General features: G+C 50.3%; 1 protein-coding gene across 12 annotated transcripts in view; it reads right to left on the reverse strand.

Moving 5' to 3' along the window:
• Positions 1-15,453, reverse strand: part of SPOCD1 (SPOC domain containing 1) — a 51,881-nt gene that overhangs the window by 12,357 nt on the left and 24,071 nt on the right. For 6 of the 12 annotated variants that reach the window (XM_056795261.1, XM_056795262.1, XM_056795257.1 and 3 more), the window contains exons 3-4: positions 10,985-11,038; positions 8,530-8,703 (exon numbers count right to left, since the gene is read on the reverse strand). The exons of 4 other annotated variants lie outside the window; for them this stretch is intronic. In XM_056795261.1, coding sequence (XP_056651239.1) covers positions 8,530-8,703; positions 10,985-11,038 — 228 coding nt within the window. The remainder of the gene's footprint in view (positions 1-8,529; positions 8,704-10,984; positions 11,039-15,453) is intronic. 2 more of the 12 variants (XM_056795264.1, XM_056795263.1) reach the window with 1 other exon arrangement.

Raw genomic sequence — 15,453 nt, forward strand, 5'->3', positions numbered from 1 at the left:
CTTGGGATCGCTCTCATTATTAGGAGATATTTCCCTACACAGAACCTAAAACTCTAACTTCTACCCACTGCTGCTGGTTCTAAACCTCGCGGACCAAGCAGAACAAATTTAATCCCTTTTCCACACAACCCCTTAAATGCTTGAAAGAAACTAGTCTAGCCCCCCCCACCCAAGTCTTCTCTTCTTCCCACTTCCCTCAACTTATTCTTCTGAAGTCTTTAGTCTCCTGGACCTCCTTTGGATTGCCTCCCATGTCTCTAGCACAATACTCAATAAGTGGTAATGATGGGCATCCTTGATTCACCCCCGATCCTATTGGGAAGGATTATCCCCATTACAGATAATGCTTACTGATGGTTTTAGATGGAGCCATTTATCACTATTTATTCCGATGTTTTCTAATGTTTTCATAAGGAATGGGTGTTGTATTTTGCCAAAAGTGTTTTTGGCACCTATTGAGATAATTACAAGGTTTCTGATGGTTTTGTTAGTGATACGGTCAATTATGCTGATAGTTTTCCTACTATGAAACCATTCCTGCATTCTTGGTATAAAACCCACCCAATCATGGTGTATGATCCTTGTGATACATTGCTGTAATCTCCTCCCTGGGATTTTATTTAAACGTTTTGCATCAATATTCATCAGAGAGATTGGTCTATAGTTTTCTTTCTCTGTTTTAGCTCTTCCTGGTTAAGGCATGAGTACCATATTTGTGTCATAAAAGGGATTTGGAAAAATTCCTTCTTCCTTTATTTTTCCAAATAGTTTATATAGTGTTGGAGTTAATTGTCCTTTGAATGTTTGGAAGAAATCACTTGTGAATCCATCTGGCCCTCAGGCCTTTTCCTTGGCAAATTCACTGATGATTTGATAAATTTCTTTTTCTGTGATAGGGTTAAGTTTTCTATTTCCCTTTTTTGTTCATATGGATTATTTCCTTAAAATGAAGTCCCAGATGTGGTGGGACTATGGAGTGACACTTACCACCTCCTTCTTCTGGATTGCCTGCTTCTAATACAAAAGCCTAATGAGATTTTAGGCTGCCAGGTCACTTACTTAGAGCTCCAGATCTTTTTCACATAGACTGCTGTCCAATCTTATCTTCCCATCCTGTTCTACAATTGAGTTTTTGAACCCAAGTGTAAGACTTTGCATTTATCCCTATAATATTCCACTCTCCTTAGTTTCCAAAGTGCTCTCAGCTGCCACCCACTATTCAATCTCCTCCCCCAAGATAGGAAAAGTGTGAGTGGGCTGACTCCAAGGGCAGGAGGAGGACTATGCCAAATGGCCTTTTGGCTCATGGCTGATATATGGGGGTTGGGGTGAAAAGATGAAAGTCCTTTTAGCTCTGGATTCGGAGAGCTCAGTGGTGACTCCTCCTGTCCTAGAAATGGGCCTAGTCTGAAAGCATATTGCAAGTCTCCGCATAAGAGGAAAGAAAGTAGCTCAAGAATTAGCATCAGCTCGGCCCAGCTTTGCTCTCTGTTCTCTTCTCTCAACCTTTTCACATACACACACTCCCGCTCCAGATTCTTTGATCCTTCTCTCTTTCTTGGTACTCTTCTGTTGCCCTGGGCCCTGTCTCTCTGGGAGAGAGGCATGAGAGATTTCCAGGCAATACCCTTAAAAACTCACTGGGGGCAGCAAGGTGGCTCAGTGTATGGACAGTCAGGCCCAGAAATGGGAGGTCCTAGGTTCAAATCTGGCCTCAGACCTTCCTAGCTGTGTGACCCTGGGCAAGTCACTTGACCCCCATCGCCTAGCCCTTACCACTCTTCTGCGGTAAAACCAATATATATAGTATTGACTCTAAGACAGAAAGTAATGGTTTAAAAAAATTATTTTTAACTCACCAGTGCAGCTTCCACATTGTTCAGAGGTGGAAAACCAAGGTCCACACAGAGGCAGTGACTTGCCTTTGCACCCCCAGACCTCAGTGACTTAAGCATATCTTACATTTTAAAGCTGGGGAGTGGGAGCTGGAGTAGACCATGCCAACAAAATTGAGGAGGGCTTTTCAGGGCTGTTTGTCTCAGTCCAGACCTCAGCCCTGCCACTCTCCCACCAGCCACTTTCTGTGCTCCTGCCAACGGTAGGACTGTCAAGAGTGGATCCAAGCCACTACAAACTTGTTAGCCCATTTCAATGGGTCCTCAGCGGTTCCTCCCCGTCCTTGTCTGATGGACGCCATCCCATTCCCCATAACTTCCGCACTGAGCCTCCTCCTCTCTTCTCCAGCCAACTCTGCCAATCCTTCCCCACTCTTCTCTGCCTCCTGCTTCACTGAGTAAATGGAGGTCACAGTCCATCTGGGAGGCTCCTTCTCTTCTCCTGTTCCACACTGGGCACCATCCCCACCTCCTCTCCGCTCCTGAGACAACCACCCTGCTACAACCAGCCCCCCAAAGCAGCTTCTCCTCTGCCGAGAATCCTGCCTTGGCGCCGTCCAGTCTCCTACAGGAGAGCGGCGAGGGCCGGGCGGCCGGGGTGAAGGGACTTGCCCAGGGTCCTACGGCTGGGAAGTAGCCAAGGCCACAATTCCGGGCCTCGCTCTCTTCACCATGCCGCCTAGCATTGTGCCAGGTGCTGGGGGCACAAAGCCAGTCCCTGCTCCCCAAGGAGCTCCCGTCTAATGGGGGGCACAACGTGCAAACAGGATGGAGACCAAGGACAGGGGCCCGAGGAGGGCTTCTGCCCCATCCCCGCGGCTGCCCTGGCACCCCGCATCCAGCTTCTCCCCCCTTGGCGACCGCAGCCCCGGGTTCTAGAAGCTTCTGATGTAAAGTCTTCCCATCTGGCTGCAGCCTACCTTTCTAGTGCACAGTCCTCCCCCTCATGCATTCTAAACACCAGCCAAATTGGCCCACGTGGTGCTTCCCGTACCCAGCCTTTGCACAAGCTGTCCTCCCTCCCCTTTGCCCCCCAGAGCCCCCAGCTTCTCCCTTCGAGGCTCAGCTTCCGGGTTGCCTCCCACGAGAAGCCTTTCCTGACATCACCAGTTGTTGGTGCGTCTTTCCTCCCTGCCTCCCCCAACCCTAATCACTGGGTTTTTTTAAACCCTTAGCTTTTAGAATCCATACTACGTGTTGGTTCCAAGGCAGAAGAGTGGTTAGGGCTAGGCAAGGGGGGTTAAGTGACTCATCCAGGGCCTCACCGCCAGGAAGTGTCTGAAGTCACATTTGAACCCAGGACCTCTGTAGAAAACCATCTCTAGACCTGGTTTTCTATCCGCTGAGCCCCCCAGAAGTCCCCTCTCCCACTCTGAAATGTAATTATTTTATATCTAGCTCAAATTTCCATCTCTGGGAAGAGCCCTGGATGGGACGGGCACCGGACAATATCTCCCTCCATCTATATGAATCCTTCAGGAGGGAGCTGCTGTGATCGTCTCCATTTTACAGGTAAAGAAACCAAGTCAGACAGGTGAAGTGACTTGACCAAGGTCACACAGCTCCCATGTGCCTGAGGCCAGAGCAGAGCTCAAGCCTTCCTGGGTGACCTTCCATGGCCTTCAGGCTCCTGGACCATCTCGGTCCCCTTCTTCTGTCCTCCCTAAAATAGGGGTGCAGAATGAGTCCCCAGCCCTCTGGAGGGCCCATTCTTCCATCCTGTCCAACTTGAGGAATAGAGACAAACATGGCTGAGTGACACCCCCAACGTCACCCTGGAAGTATCTGAGGTCCCAATGAAACTCAGGAAGAAGCCTTCCTGCCTCAGGGCCCGGAGCCCCACCATGGCCCCCCTGCCTAGTTAGAGAGAAATGGGAGAATAGGCAAAGATGCCCCCCAAGGTGGGTTCCAAGAAACATTGGTGACCCCAGGAGTTGCCACCCCTACAGGTCCTTGGGGAGGGCCTCCTCCTTCAGAGCCTCAGAGGGCCCCCTCTCTGGCACACACGTGCCGATGCCCAGCACCTACCCAGGTGGCCCCCAATCTCCCCTAGAGCTTGTGTTCCTCTAGGATCTCAAGCTCGCCTCCCAAAAGCAGAAGCATCCCAGGAGGATGTGTCACCATTTTCAACAGAAGAGTTGAGCCCTTTGTCCCAGGCCAGGAAGCCCCAGCGTGGCGCCTTCTCCCACAGCATCCATGGGCACCGGCTCTCCTCTCTCCCCAGCTCAGGCTGCCCCTTGAAGAACACCAGGATTCAGAGAGGGCCCTCAGTGATCAGCGGGACAGCCAGGGCAGAGCCCGCCCTGCCAGGGGGCCTTTATTGCGCTCATCCCATGATTCCTTTCTTTGAAATCGGCCCCAAGAGGTCCCTCCATGGGGAAGGGCTGAACCAAGGAGGGCTGGTGGGTGACAGAATGCGACTGGGCTGTGAGGAAGGAGAAGCAGGACCTGCTGAAATCTGGGAACTGAGACCCGGAGAAGGAAGCAGAGCCCAGAGAACCGGCGCCCTGGACGACACGAGCTGGGAAGAATGGCTGCTCTGGGTCAGGCCTTCATCTGGCCGGAGGTTCTCCCCCTCCAGACACTCATCTTTCCCATCAGTGTCTCCCTGGCCTACTCTAGGGTTTGTGGTGATGTATGAGGGTGCTCTCACAGCAGCAACCAAGAGGGAAGTGGGTGCAGCATGACAATAAAAAATGGGGGGAAAAGAAAAAAAAGAAATGAGCCCCAACACAGGGCTGCTTCTTCCACTCAGAAACTCATTCTCCCCTTGTTCTATGGTGATTTTTATCCTTTTTTAAGTCTTTTATTTTAAAGATCTCATTGTTAAAAAAAAAATTTAAGAGGGAACTGGGAGAGAGAAAAAATGTAATGAAAACTCAAAAATAAATTTGGAAAAGAGGTCATTGTGGTTAGGGCTCCTCTGGAAAGGATGGAAGGAAGGAAGGAAGGAAGGAAGGAAGGAAGGAAGGAAGGAAGGAAGGAAGGAAGGAAGGAAGGAAGGAAGGAAGGAAGGAAGGAAGGAAGGAAGGAAGGAAGGAAGGAAGGAAGGAAGGAAGGGAGGGAGGGAGGGAGGGAGGGAGGGAGGGAGGGAGAGAGGGAGGGAGGGAGGGAGGGAGGGAGGGAGGGAGGGAGGGAGGAAGGAAGGAAGGAAGGAAGGAAGGAAGGAAGGAAGGAAGGAAGGAAGGAAGGAAGGAAGGAAGGAAGGAAGGAAGGAAGGAAGGAAGGAAGGAAGGAAGGAAGGAAGGAAGGAAGGAAGGAAGGAAGGAAGGAAGAGAGGGAGGGAGGGAGGGAGGGAGGGAGGGAGGGAGGGAGGAAGGAAGGAAGGAAGGAAGGAAGGAAGGAAGGGAGGAAGGAAGGGAGGAAGGGAGGGAGGGAGGGAGGGAGGAGCACAAGAAAAAGGCCACAAGCATGACTTACATGCTTTGCACTAGGGAGGCCTCCTATGGCCTTGGGTCAAAGCCATCCACTTGGGAGCTGGGCCTCTGATAGCACCTCACTATGTGTGTCCCCCTGCCTGACAGGAGTGAGCAGAGGGAAAGGCTGGCCCTGGGGGCAGTATGGAGGGAAGGCTTTGGCCCTCACTCAGGCTCAGAGGCAGGCTTGGAACAGGCTCTGAGGATGGGGAGGGGGGAAGGGGCTGACCCCAGAGCCTCCTTCCCAGCTCTCCATGAAGACAGCCAGGGGCTGACAGGCCTCGTGGACCCCAGAGTCTCCGGCCCTGCCAGCCTGCCGCTCCATACTCCAGCGGAGGACCTTGGGCACACCAACGCCTGGCTTCCCAATTCAATGAAGCATGTCCTGCCCAGGCTAAGGGACGCTTCCTCCTACTCTGGAGATTGGCCCCAGGGGGTGACCCGTCCTGCCACCTCCTCTACTCCCGGGCCTGGGATTTCTCCTTCTGTCTGTGCTCTAAGGTGCCGAGGATCCCAAGCAGAGCCAGCATGAGAGCTGAGGAACACAGGCACAAGCTGGCCCAGGAAGCCTTAACCCCCAGACCTTGCCCGGTGGCTGGACCATTCAGGGACAGAGGTTGCAGCAGGGCGGTGGAGAACAGGGTCAAGAGACCGGTTGTGCCGCGTATTGGCTGTGTGGCCTTGGATAAGTCACTTCCCTGTGGTGGTGCTATTGGGAATGGTCCCCTCCCAGGGCCACACGGGCCAGTGAGGATGTAGACTGGTTTTTCTTCTCTCAGTTCCCCAGGGAAGGTAACTGCTCCTCCCCGGAGTCCATGGCCGACGTGACTCCCCAGAGAGCTCTGCTGGCAGAGGATGCTGCCTCTTCCTGAGCCTGAACTGAGAGGCTCCGCTTCCCTCTGCCCCCGGGAGGGGAAAGGCCCGCAGCCCACTGACGCGCCCTCAGTGGGGTCTGGAGACCCTTACCCAGGGAGCCTAAGAAGGAGAGTCCGGGCGGGTGGAAGCGCTTCTTCCATGCCTCCCCTTAACAGGACTTTTGGACGTCTTCCCACTCTCTACGGTCCAGAGCTGCATCGCCTCTTCCTAACGCCCGCTCTGAGCCTCCCTTGGGCTTGGCCTTCCCTCTGCCCAGGGACGCCCCCCTCACCCTGTGACACACACACACACCCCCCCTCAATCGCCCCTCTCTAAGCACGTTTCTGTTTCAGAACGGATACTAAGTGTGGACTTTAAGGCCGAGGGGAAGGCCTGATGTGGCTGCGCAGGTCTCCCTTCTCCAAACAGGACAGGAAGAACCTCGTCAGGTTTGCTGGGCTGGGAGGCCCCCGAGGTTCTGTGACTGGTTCTTCCGAGCTCCTCATCCCAGGGCCCGGCTCTTGTAGACCCTCCCTGGCGGCCTCCCTCCGCGCCTGTCTCCTTCCTCGCTGCATGCCCCTCCTCCGACGCCAGGGGAAACAGACGTGAGGATAGGACAGATGCCCAAAGCAATATTTGTGAGGATAACAAGGAACCCAGGAGAGCTGTTCTGCAGAAAAGGGCAGACAGCGCCTGACGAGTAAAAATGCCAGCCAGTTACTACAAATCAAGTGTTGGGGGGCGTCTGACCCTGGCAAGACCACAAAGAAGCCTTCCTTCGTGGCAGCGCAGGCACGAGCTGGGCCCCAGAACGGGGCTGCCCGCTGCTCCCCTCACCCTGAAATGACTTTGGAAGGGCCAGGCAAGGAGCGAGCCCCCTGCAAGGAGCTTGGGGCCCGTGGAGACCCGCAATTCTCTTTTGCCCCCACTCAAAAGGAAAGAAGGAAGCAAGTGATCGGGAAGCCTAGAATGAAAACTGCAAGGGATCCTAGAGGCCAGCCTCCATGTTTTTATAGACAAGAAAATCGAGGCCCAAAGGGAGAAGTGACTTGTCCAAAGTCACCGAGTCAGGCTCTGATTCCATATCTGCTGCTCTCACCCTTTTGATCTGAGTGATCTGGATCACAGGGCTCAGAACTAGAAGGATCTTAGAAATAATCTTGGAGAGCTTTCTCGGGACCACAGAGGAGGACACTGAGGTAAAGAGGAAGTCCAGGCCTCCCCCAGAGTCACAAAGCCAGTAAATTGCAGAGCTGAAATTTGAACCCGGGTCTTGCCGACTCTAAATCCCAAGCTCCTGAGGAAAGGTGGGAGCTGGGGGTGCCCATCCTAGGAGCCAAGGCCTGGAAGGGGAGCATGAAGAGGCAGGCCCAGCCTGTTGGCAGAAAAACTCATTTTGAAGGAGAAGAAGAAAAGGACTTTGAAACCTGTTGCTTTCTATTAATTACAACCCTGATCACATTCATTAGCCAGGAAAGCAATTATGTTAGCAATATTCATTAGCCAAGAAAGCAATTAATAAGGCAAGTGTCTTCAGCTATTGATAAAGAAAAAAAGAATGATATGCACACAAAACCCACAGTGAATATAACCAGCAGCAGTCTGTTCTCGTATAAACAGATGAGCAAACAGATGGGAAAGGGCTTGTTCTCCCAAGGCTTGGGGGAGGCACATGCTTTGGGAACGTTAAAACTCTACAGAAATGGGAATTCTTAGTATTTCCTGGCATTCAAGGCCCTATATAACCTAGAACCCACCTGTACCTTTCCAGTCTCATCTGGTATTTTGCATTTCTAGGCTCTAGAGTCAAGGGGAGCCGGCTCCTGCTGCTTCCTCTAAACCTATCCCTAGCACACCAAACCCTGGACCCTCCTGGGCTCAGGCCATTCCTTAAGGACTAGCTCAAACGGCACCTCCTCCAGGACATCTTTCCAGGTTCCCTCCTTGCCACCCTAGCCTTCCCTCTCAGACCTCACGCACTCCTCTGTCTCATGTCACAGCATGGCATGTTATCTGCATGCTAGTGTGCACGCCGGCTCTCTCTGTATATTTCTCTCTGTATATTTCTGTATATTTCTAGTCGGTGAGCACTCTGGGAAGAAGCAGTCGGCCTCCTCTGAACTTGGCCTCTCCCCAGAATCAAGCACAGGGCTCTGTACACCATTGGCATTTACTAAATGTTTCTGAAACTGAGCTGAAGTCTGAGTGGGAAGAAGAAAGATCAGGGGATCTAGCCAGAGAAAATGCAGAGTGTGTGTGTGTGTGTGTGTGTGTGTGTGTGTGTGGTGAATCAGCTAGGAACGGCTCCTCGCCAAGCCCTAGACAAGCCCCATCCGTGCAGAACTGAAGCAGGGCTACCTTACCCCTCTCTCCTGTTTTGGCCCCTTGGCCCAACTGGAGGGAAGCTGGGATCCCCGGGAAGGTGCCTCTGAGCTGGTTCCTGAGAGGTCCTCCAGTTCTTCCAACTGTGCTGGTTGTCTGGGTTCCCATGCTTGGCTCACAGCCCCCAGGAGTTTGACTGATGACCCAGACCCCAACTGAAAGAAGAAAAAGAGATGTGGGGAAGAGAGACTGCCCAGGATCTGCCCCTTTTCCGGGGAGAGCCAGCCCCAAACCTCAGGCCCCCATCTTCTCCCCGTTCCTGGGCTTCTACCAAATCCTGAAGAATTAAGAACGAACAATCCAAAACTATCCCAGGCACTGGGCACACCAACCACACGCTGGGGGAGGCCAGAAGAAAACCATAAACCCCAACCCTTCGCGGTCTCCCCTAAGCTGCCACGTAGTCTCAGCCAACTCCTCGTTCTGTTCCTCCCTGGCCCGGGGGAGACAGCCAGCCTCCGACTGAGCCCTTCCCTCTGTCGCTGGCTGGTGATGGGACCACCGGAGGGCTCCTGAACCTGCTGGGCCCTGGGAGAAGCCCACAGCTTGCTCTGTCTTCCGTCCAATCTCTGTTCTGTAACGTGGCTAAATCCTGCAGTCCCTGGGGCATGGGCCACACCTCTGGCTTCCTCCATCAAAGCAGTCTTGCCCCACCACCGGGCTACGATGCTGGGTGGAACCCTCCAAATGTCTCCTTCAAATCTAGAACCATCAGGATTTCAACCTGGAAGGCACCTTGGAGGCCACCTAATTCAACCCCTGCATTTTAGAGATGGTGAAAGAAACTAAGACCTGGCAAGGTGAAGGGACTTGCCTAAGGTCACACATTCAGGAACTGGCAGAGCTGACATGTGAACCACATTCCTCCAGCAAAGCACTGAATGTGGTGCCAGGAGCCATGGATTCAGATCCCAGTTCTGCCACCAATGAGCTGTGTGACTCCTCTCCAGTCCATAGTTTCTTTCTTTTCTTTTTCCCTTAAAAAAAAACAAAAACCTTTATTTTCTAAGGCAGAAGAATAGTTAAGGGCTAGACAATGGGGGTTAAATGACTCACCCAGAATCACACAGCTAAGAAGTATCTGAGGCCAAATTTGAACCCAGGACCTCCCCCCACCTCTAGGCCTGCCTCTCAATCCACCCAGACGCCCCCAGTCAAAGATGATCCCTAATGGCAGCCTTCATCCGGCTTTATAGCCTGTGGCTCCAGGCTGGGTGTTTTTTCTCCTGTTCTATATTTCCTGCCATCCCTGACAGCTTTCTGAAGGGCCTCCTGGAGAATCTTCAGACTGTGTCTGTATGGAGTAATTGGAGATATCTGGAGCAAGCAGAGTTGGTGTTTTTTAAGCAACCTGGCCCCAGAATAAAGGACCCACCTTTGACCAACTGCAAGGCATTATCTCATAAGCCTCCCCAAGTCGAGCCTGAGGAAAGTGGGTGATCAAGAGCAGACCCCCTCAGCTGGGCCAGCTTCTAAGAGGGTGCCAAACCCTCCTCGCCAGGCCACCCCTCCCATCTCTCCTCCTCAGTGGGCAAACTTGGGGCATCTCATTTCTACACATCCTATGCCAGGGCGGCCACAGGATCTTGCCTCTGTTTCCTCTCCTAAGGCCTGGCAAGGGCCTCGCTAAATTCTTCCCTTCAGCTTGGGGGAGAGGGGAGAGAAGGCTGGGAGGATAGAGGGGGCGGTGGGAGAAAGGATGAGCAAAAGGAAAGGGGGCAGTTGGAGAGAGAGAGAAAGAAAAGAGAGAGGGGGGGAGAGAGACAGAGAGAGATACAGAGAGAGACAGAGACAGAGACAGAGAGAGATACAGAGAGAGACAGAGACAGAGACAGAGACAGAGACAGACAGAGACAGGGAGAGATACAGAGAGACAGAGACAGACAGAGAGACAGAGAGACAGAGACAGACAGAGAGACAGAGACAGACAGAGAGACAGAGACAGAGAGACAGAGACAGAGATACAGAGAGAGACAGAGACAGAGACAGAGAGAGATACAGAGAGAGACAGAGACAGAGACAGAGACAGAGACAGACAGAGACAGGGAGAGATACAGAGAGACAGAGACAGACAGAGAGACAGAGACAGACAGAGAGACAGAGACAGACAGAGAGACAGAGACAGAGAGACAGAGACAGAGATACAGAGAGAGACAGAGACAGAGAGAGGGAGAGAGACAGAGAGACAGAGACAGAGAGGGAGTGCTTGGGAAAGCAGCCATTCTGGGTTAGGGAGAGGAAAGGAGAGAAGCAGAGCATAGACACAGGGGAGGGGAAGAGACAAGGACCAAGAGCCCCAAATGGAGCCAAGTGCCAAAGAGGGGAAGACACCCAGGCAGATCCAAGAAGGAGCCCCAGAGACTTTGTACCCCAAGGCTGCAAACAGTGCTCCAAGAATGGAACAAAGTGGGAAAATGATGAAAATGAGAAACCTACGTAACACACAAGTTTCACGCCATTTGGCAGACGAGGCAATGTCCGCTCTTCCTCCTTGGAGAGAAAGAGAAGAAACACAGAGATTACAATGCAGTCCGATGGCCTTCCGGAAAGGGAAGTAGCCCACGTCAGAGGGAAGTACTGTGAACACTCATAGCAGACTGGCCAGGGTGGCAGTCGAGGAATGGCTCCCTCTGAGGCCCAGCGCCGCCGAGAGGCCAGAAGGTGGCAGCCAGAGCCCTAGGTCTGGCCCTAGAATGAGCTCAAGGAGAGCCTTTCACTTCTCTGGCTTCCGTCCATTGGAAAGAGAAGAAGCTAGCACATCTCAGGTTTTCCCATGTAATAGCAGTCGTGCCGGGGAAGGCTGTAGTGGTGCGGTGGAAGGAGCAGCAGAGACTGAGGCTCATCCTCTAGCTCCAGACCCATCTAGCTGGGTGACCAAAGAGAAGTTATTTCCTATATTTTATACTCAGTTTTCTCGTCTGTAAAATAGAGACAATAATGCTCATGCTCTCTCCCCCACAGGAAGGCTGTGAAGAAATCACTTTATAAGCTTAAAGGCACGATAGGTTTGGAAATGGTTTGCTACTTTGGAACAAGAAGGCATTAGATTAAATAGCTGGAAAGAACCCTTTCACCAGTAAGCAAACTGAGGCCTAAGGGGATGAAATGAAAGGAAAGAATTTTCCCAAAGTCACATGAACTTGGCACACTGACGGCTTCCAGACTCCTCCAGAAGTCATCATGGTTGTGAGTTTGGAGAGTCTCTGCTGTACTGTGTGAACCTGGGAAGATCATTAATCTCTAGATCAATTTCCTTATCTTTCTATCTCGTCCTTTTAAAAAAAAAGATCCAAATCAATCTTTTTTCCATAACGCTCATCCATCCTAGTCATGACAGGCACCTCCTTCCCTTCTCTAATTTGTTTATGATATAACCTTTTATATTTAGGTTATTAGGTACCATCAGGAGCTTGTTGTGGTATGTGGTATGAGGCGCTAGTCTAAATCTAGTTTCTGCCAGATGGCCGTCCAGTTTTTATAGCAGTTTTTGTTGAATAGGGAGCCCTTAATCCAGTATGAATCTCTGTTTTTCACAAAGAGAATCTAAGGATAAAATAAGATTCCAAAACATCTTATACACAGTGAGTACTTAAATAAATCTGCATTGGCTCTCACTGAATTTGGAAGTAGGCTAACAGAGAAATTCAAATGATGACTCTTACATGTAACATGTTACCAACAATCACTTGTATATGAAAAGTAGAAAGAAGACATCCTCAAAAATATATACGGCCAAACAGGAGGCCATTCATTTACCAAGAGTGAGTAGCCAGGGGCTCCCCAGGGAGCCATGCAGTAGTCAAAGAACCAGAGGAGGGTGTCCACCCGTTGGGCAAATCCTCCATGTAGAATTGGTAGAAAAGCCAGGGATGAGCATCCAGCAGGATAAGAAGGCATGTGATCTGCTCTGGTGGCAGGGAGGACCCCCGAGGAGATCACAGACCCACTGAGGAGTCCGAGTCTGTCCCAGGTTTGGTGAATCTGCTATTATCTCATTATCAGTTTTAGAGTACAACCACTATCCCCACCCCATCCCCAGTCACAGGAAACCTGTCAGTCTCACTAAACAATCTACCTGGCTTCCCAGTGTAATCGGATTAACTTTCTCCATGTTGTCACTGTTTAATCTGTTTGACAGATTTTTTTTTTTCTGAATAGATTGCTCAGATTTTTTCTGAGCATGATTCAGTCAGTCAATTGATGGGCACTTACCCTGGACCTCTAAGATGCCCCACCTCAGATGGTGTTAGGGCAGGAAGGATGCAAACAACCAATGCCTGATGTCCTTCGTGGTTTGCCTCCAAACTATTCTCACAACAGCTTTGGGAGGGACCATGAGTAGTGGTGTCTCCACTTCACAGATGAGGAAGCCGAAGGCCACCTGGGCATCAGAGAAAGGTCTCAAACCCAGAGCTCATGACCCTAAGAAAATGTTCTTTCTGTTATCTCATACTCCTCCTCCAAGACCAGCCTCAACCATGAGAAACAATTAGAGAGCAGTACAAGAAAGCCTTCGGTACTCTTTAGCTAAGAGGGCAGAGGCATATATAACATTCAATTAGAAAGATTCCTATCGAACATGATTAAAATTAAAAAGTATTTGGTGTTTGAAGGATGCCTGGATCCAGGCCAGAGACTTCAGGCCTCACAAGCCCACAATTAGCTTCTCAGGGCACTCTCTCCTCTGCTTGGAACTGGTACAAGGAGCCTTGCCTTTGGATCCAGGGACTTGGAAGGGGCTGGAAAGGGCTTTGGCAGTCATCTAATGCGTCCTCCTCATTTTACCTAGGAAAAACTAAGACCCAAAGTCACAGAGTGACTTAGCAAGGGTCACACAGGTAGCATGTGGCAGAGCAAAGATTCTCATTTCAATTCAGGATTCTCTCCGCTACAGCTCACTGCCTCCCCTAGGTCCTTGCTTATTCTTCCATCTCTCCTCTTTGTTCCAGGCACTGAGGCTCTGGACCACATCCAGTTTTCCTTAAAGCATCCTTAGGGTCAAATTCTAGAGTTTCTAGTTAGCCTCTACATACTGCTTATCTAAATGATGTCCACAGTGGGCCTGGTGGTACAATTCACCCAGTTCTAATTCAGCTCTCCATGCTACTGAACCTAGATTCACTCTCAGCCAATTAGCAATTTCTGATCCTTGGTAGGGCTGCAATGTTCCAACCACAAGACTTCAGGTCTAACAAGGGATCTAATTGCATTTGCCCCCTCCATGTGACAAAGAAGACATACCAGGAGGTACAACAGCCAGACTCTCTGTACCCCATGTCCTATTTACCCCCAAACTTCCAAAGGACAACCCCATTCTCATGGGACCTGGTTTCTGGAAAATCCATGTATATAGAACAACTCCTTTTTCCCATAGTCCCAGATAAATAAAGGTTCACTGATATCATCCTGAACATAATTACAGAGTCTACTTCTCCAAGCAGTAGAACAGAAGCCAAAGGGTTTTCCATTTCCAAGGGAGGGTTGGGAGGGAGGAGGGCCAAAGTTAGCTGAGCCTGGGCCTCCCTCCTGCTCCTTGGCCTGTTCAACCATAAGCCTTCCCTTGCTCAATAATCAAAGAACTTCCAATCTGGAATCCTTCTGAATTTCAAAGAGTCCTTCTTCACTTTGAAGCATTCTCGGCATATGACATCTCCTCCCATTTTCCAAGCACATTAGGATGAGAAATCCATTCACTTCGGTTCAGACATTCAACCACCCGTACATTAAGAGGCAGCTAGCTAGGGCAAGTACACAGAGACCTAGATTCAGAGTGGCATCCCAGCTCTGACAGCCCTTTGTCCATGGGTCATTGTCCATCGCTCCTTCTAAGATCCAGCTTAAGGTCTCAGTTCTGTATCCCGTTACTAATGGGGTGCAGAGCCTAGGCCTTAGCACTGAAGGTCACAAAAAATTCTGAAGATCTGGGCCCTGGCCCTCCTGCAGATCAGTCTAGCAGCACATTAGGGTCCCAGCAAAGATAGGTATCAAAAGAGAAACAGACCTCAGAGACACAGACATGTTATTTTAAGGAAAAGCTCCTGGAAGAGTGGGAAAGGGAGAGAAGGGGAGCAGATTGTGAAAAACTACACAAATTACCCTTTAAAGGGTAGGTTTACATTCTGGATGGCAATTTGGAACTATGCCCAAAAGGCGATAAAAGACTGTCTGCCCTTTGATCCAGCCATAGCACTGCTGGGTTTGTACCCCAAAGAGATAATAAGGAAAAAAACTTGTACAAGAATATTCATAGCTGCGCTCTTTGTGGTGGCCAAAAATTGGAAAACGAGGGGATGCCCGTCAATTGGGGAATGGCTGAACAAAGTGTGGTATATGTTGGTGATGGAATACTATTGTGCTCAAAGGAATAATAAAGTGGAGGAATTCCATGGAGACTGGAACAACCTCCAGGAAGTGATGCAGAATGAGAGGAGCAGAACCAGAAGAACGTTGTACACAGAGACTGATACATTGTGGTACAATCTAAAGTAATGGACTTCTCTACTGGCAGCAATGCAATGATTCAGGACAATCCAGAGGGACTTATGAGAAAGATACTATCCACATCCAGAGAAAGAACTGTGGATCAATCACATAGTTCAACGGGGATATGATTGGGGATGCAGACTCTAAACGATCACCCTGGTGCAAATATCAATAATATGGAAATAGGTCTTGATCAACAACACATGTAAAACCCAGTAGAATTGCTCATTGGCTACAGGAGGGGGTTGGAGGGAGGGGAGGGAAAGAACATGAATCATGTAACCATAAAAAAAATATTCCAAATTAATTTATTAAATAAAATTTTCCCAATTAAAAAAAGGGTGGGTTTAAAAAATCCAAATTACCCACATTCTAGTCTTTTACATAGTGCTTTTTTTAAAATCTCTTACTTCTTGTCTTAG

The sequence above is a fragment of the Monodelphis domestica genome, chromosome 4, assembly GCF_027887165.1.
Source record: "Monodelphis domestica isolate mMonDom1 chromosome 4, mMonDom1.pri, whole genome shotgun sequence".
NCBI lineage: Eukaryota > Metazoa > Chordata > Mammalia > Didelphimorphia > Didelphidae > Monodelphis > Monodelphis domestica.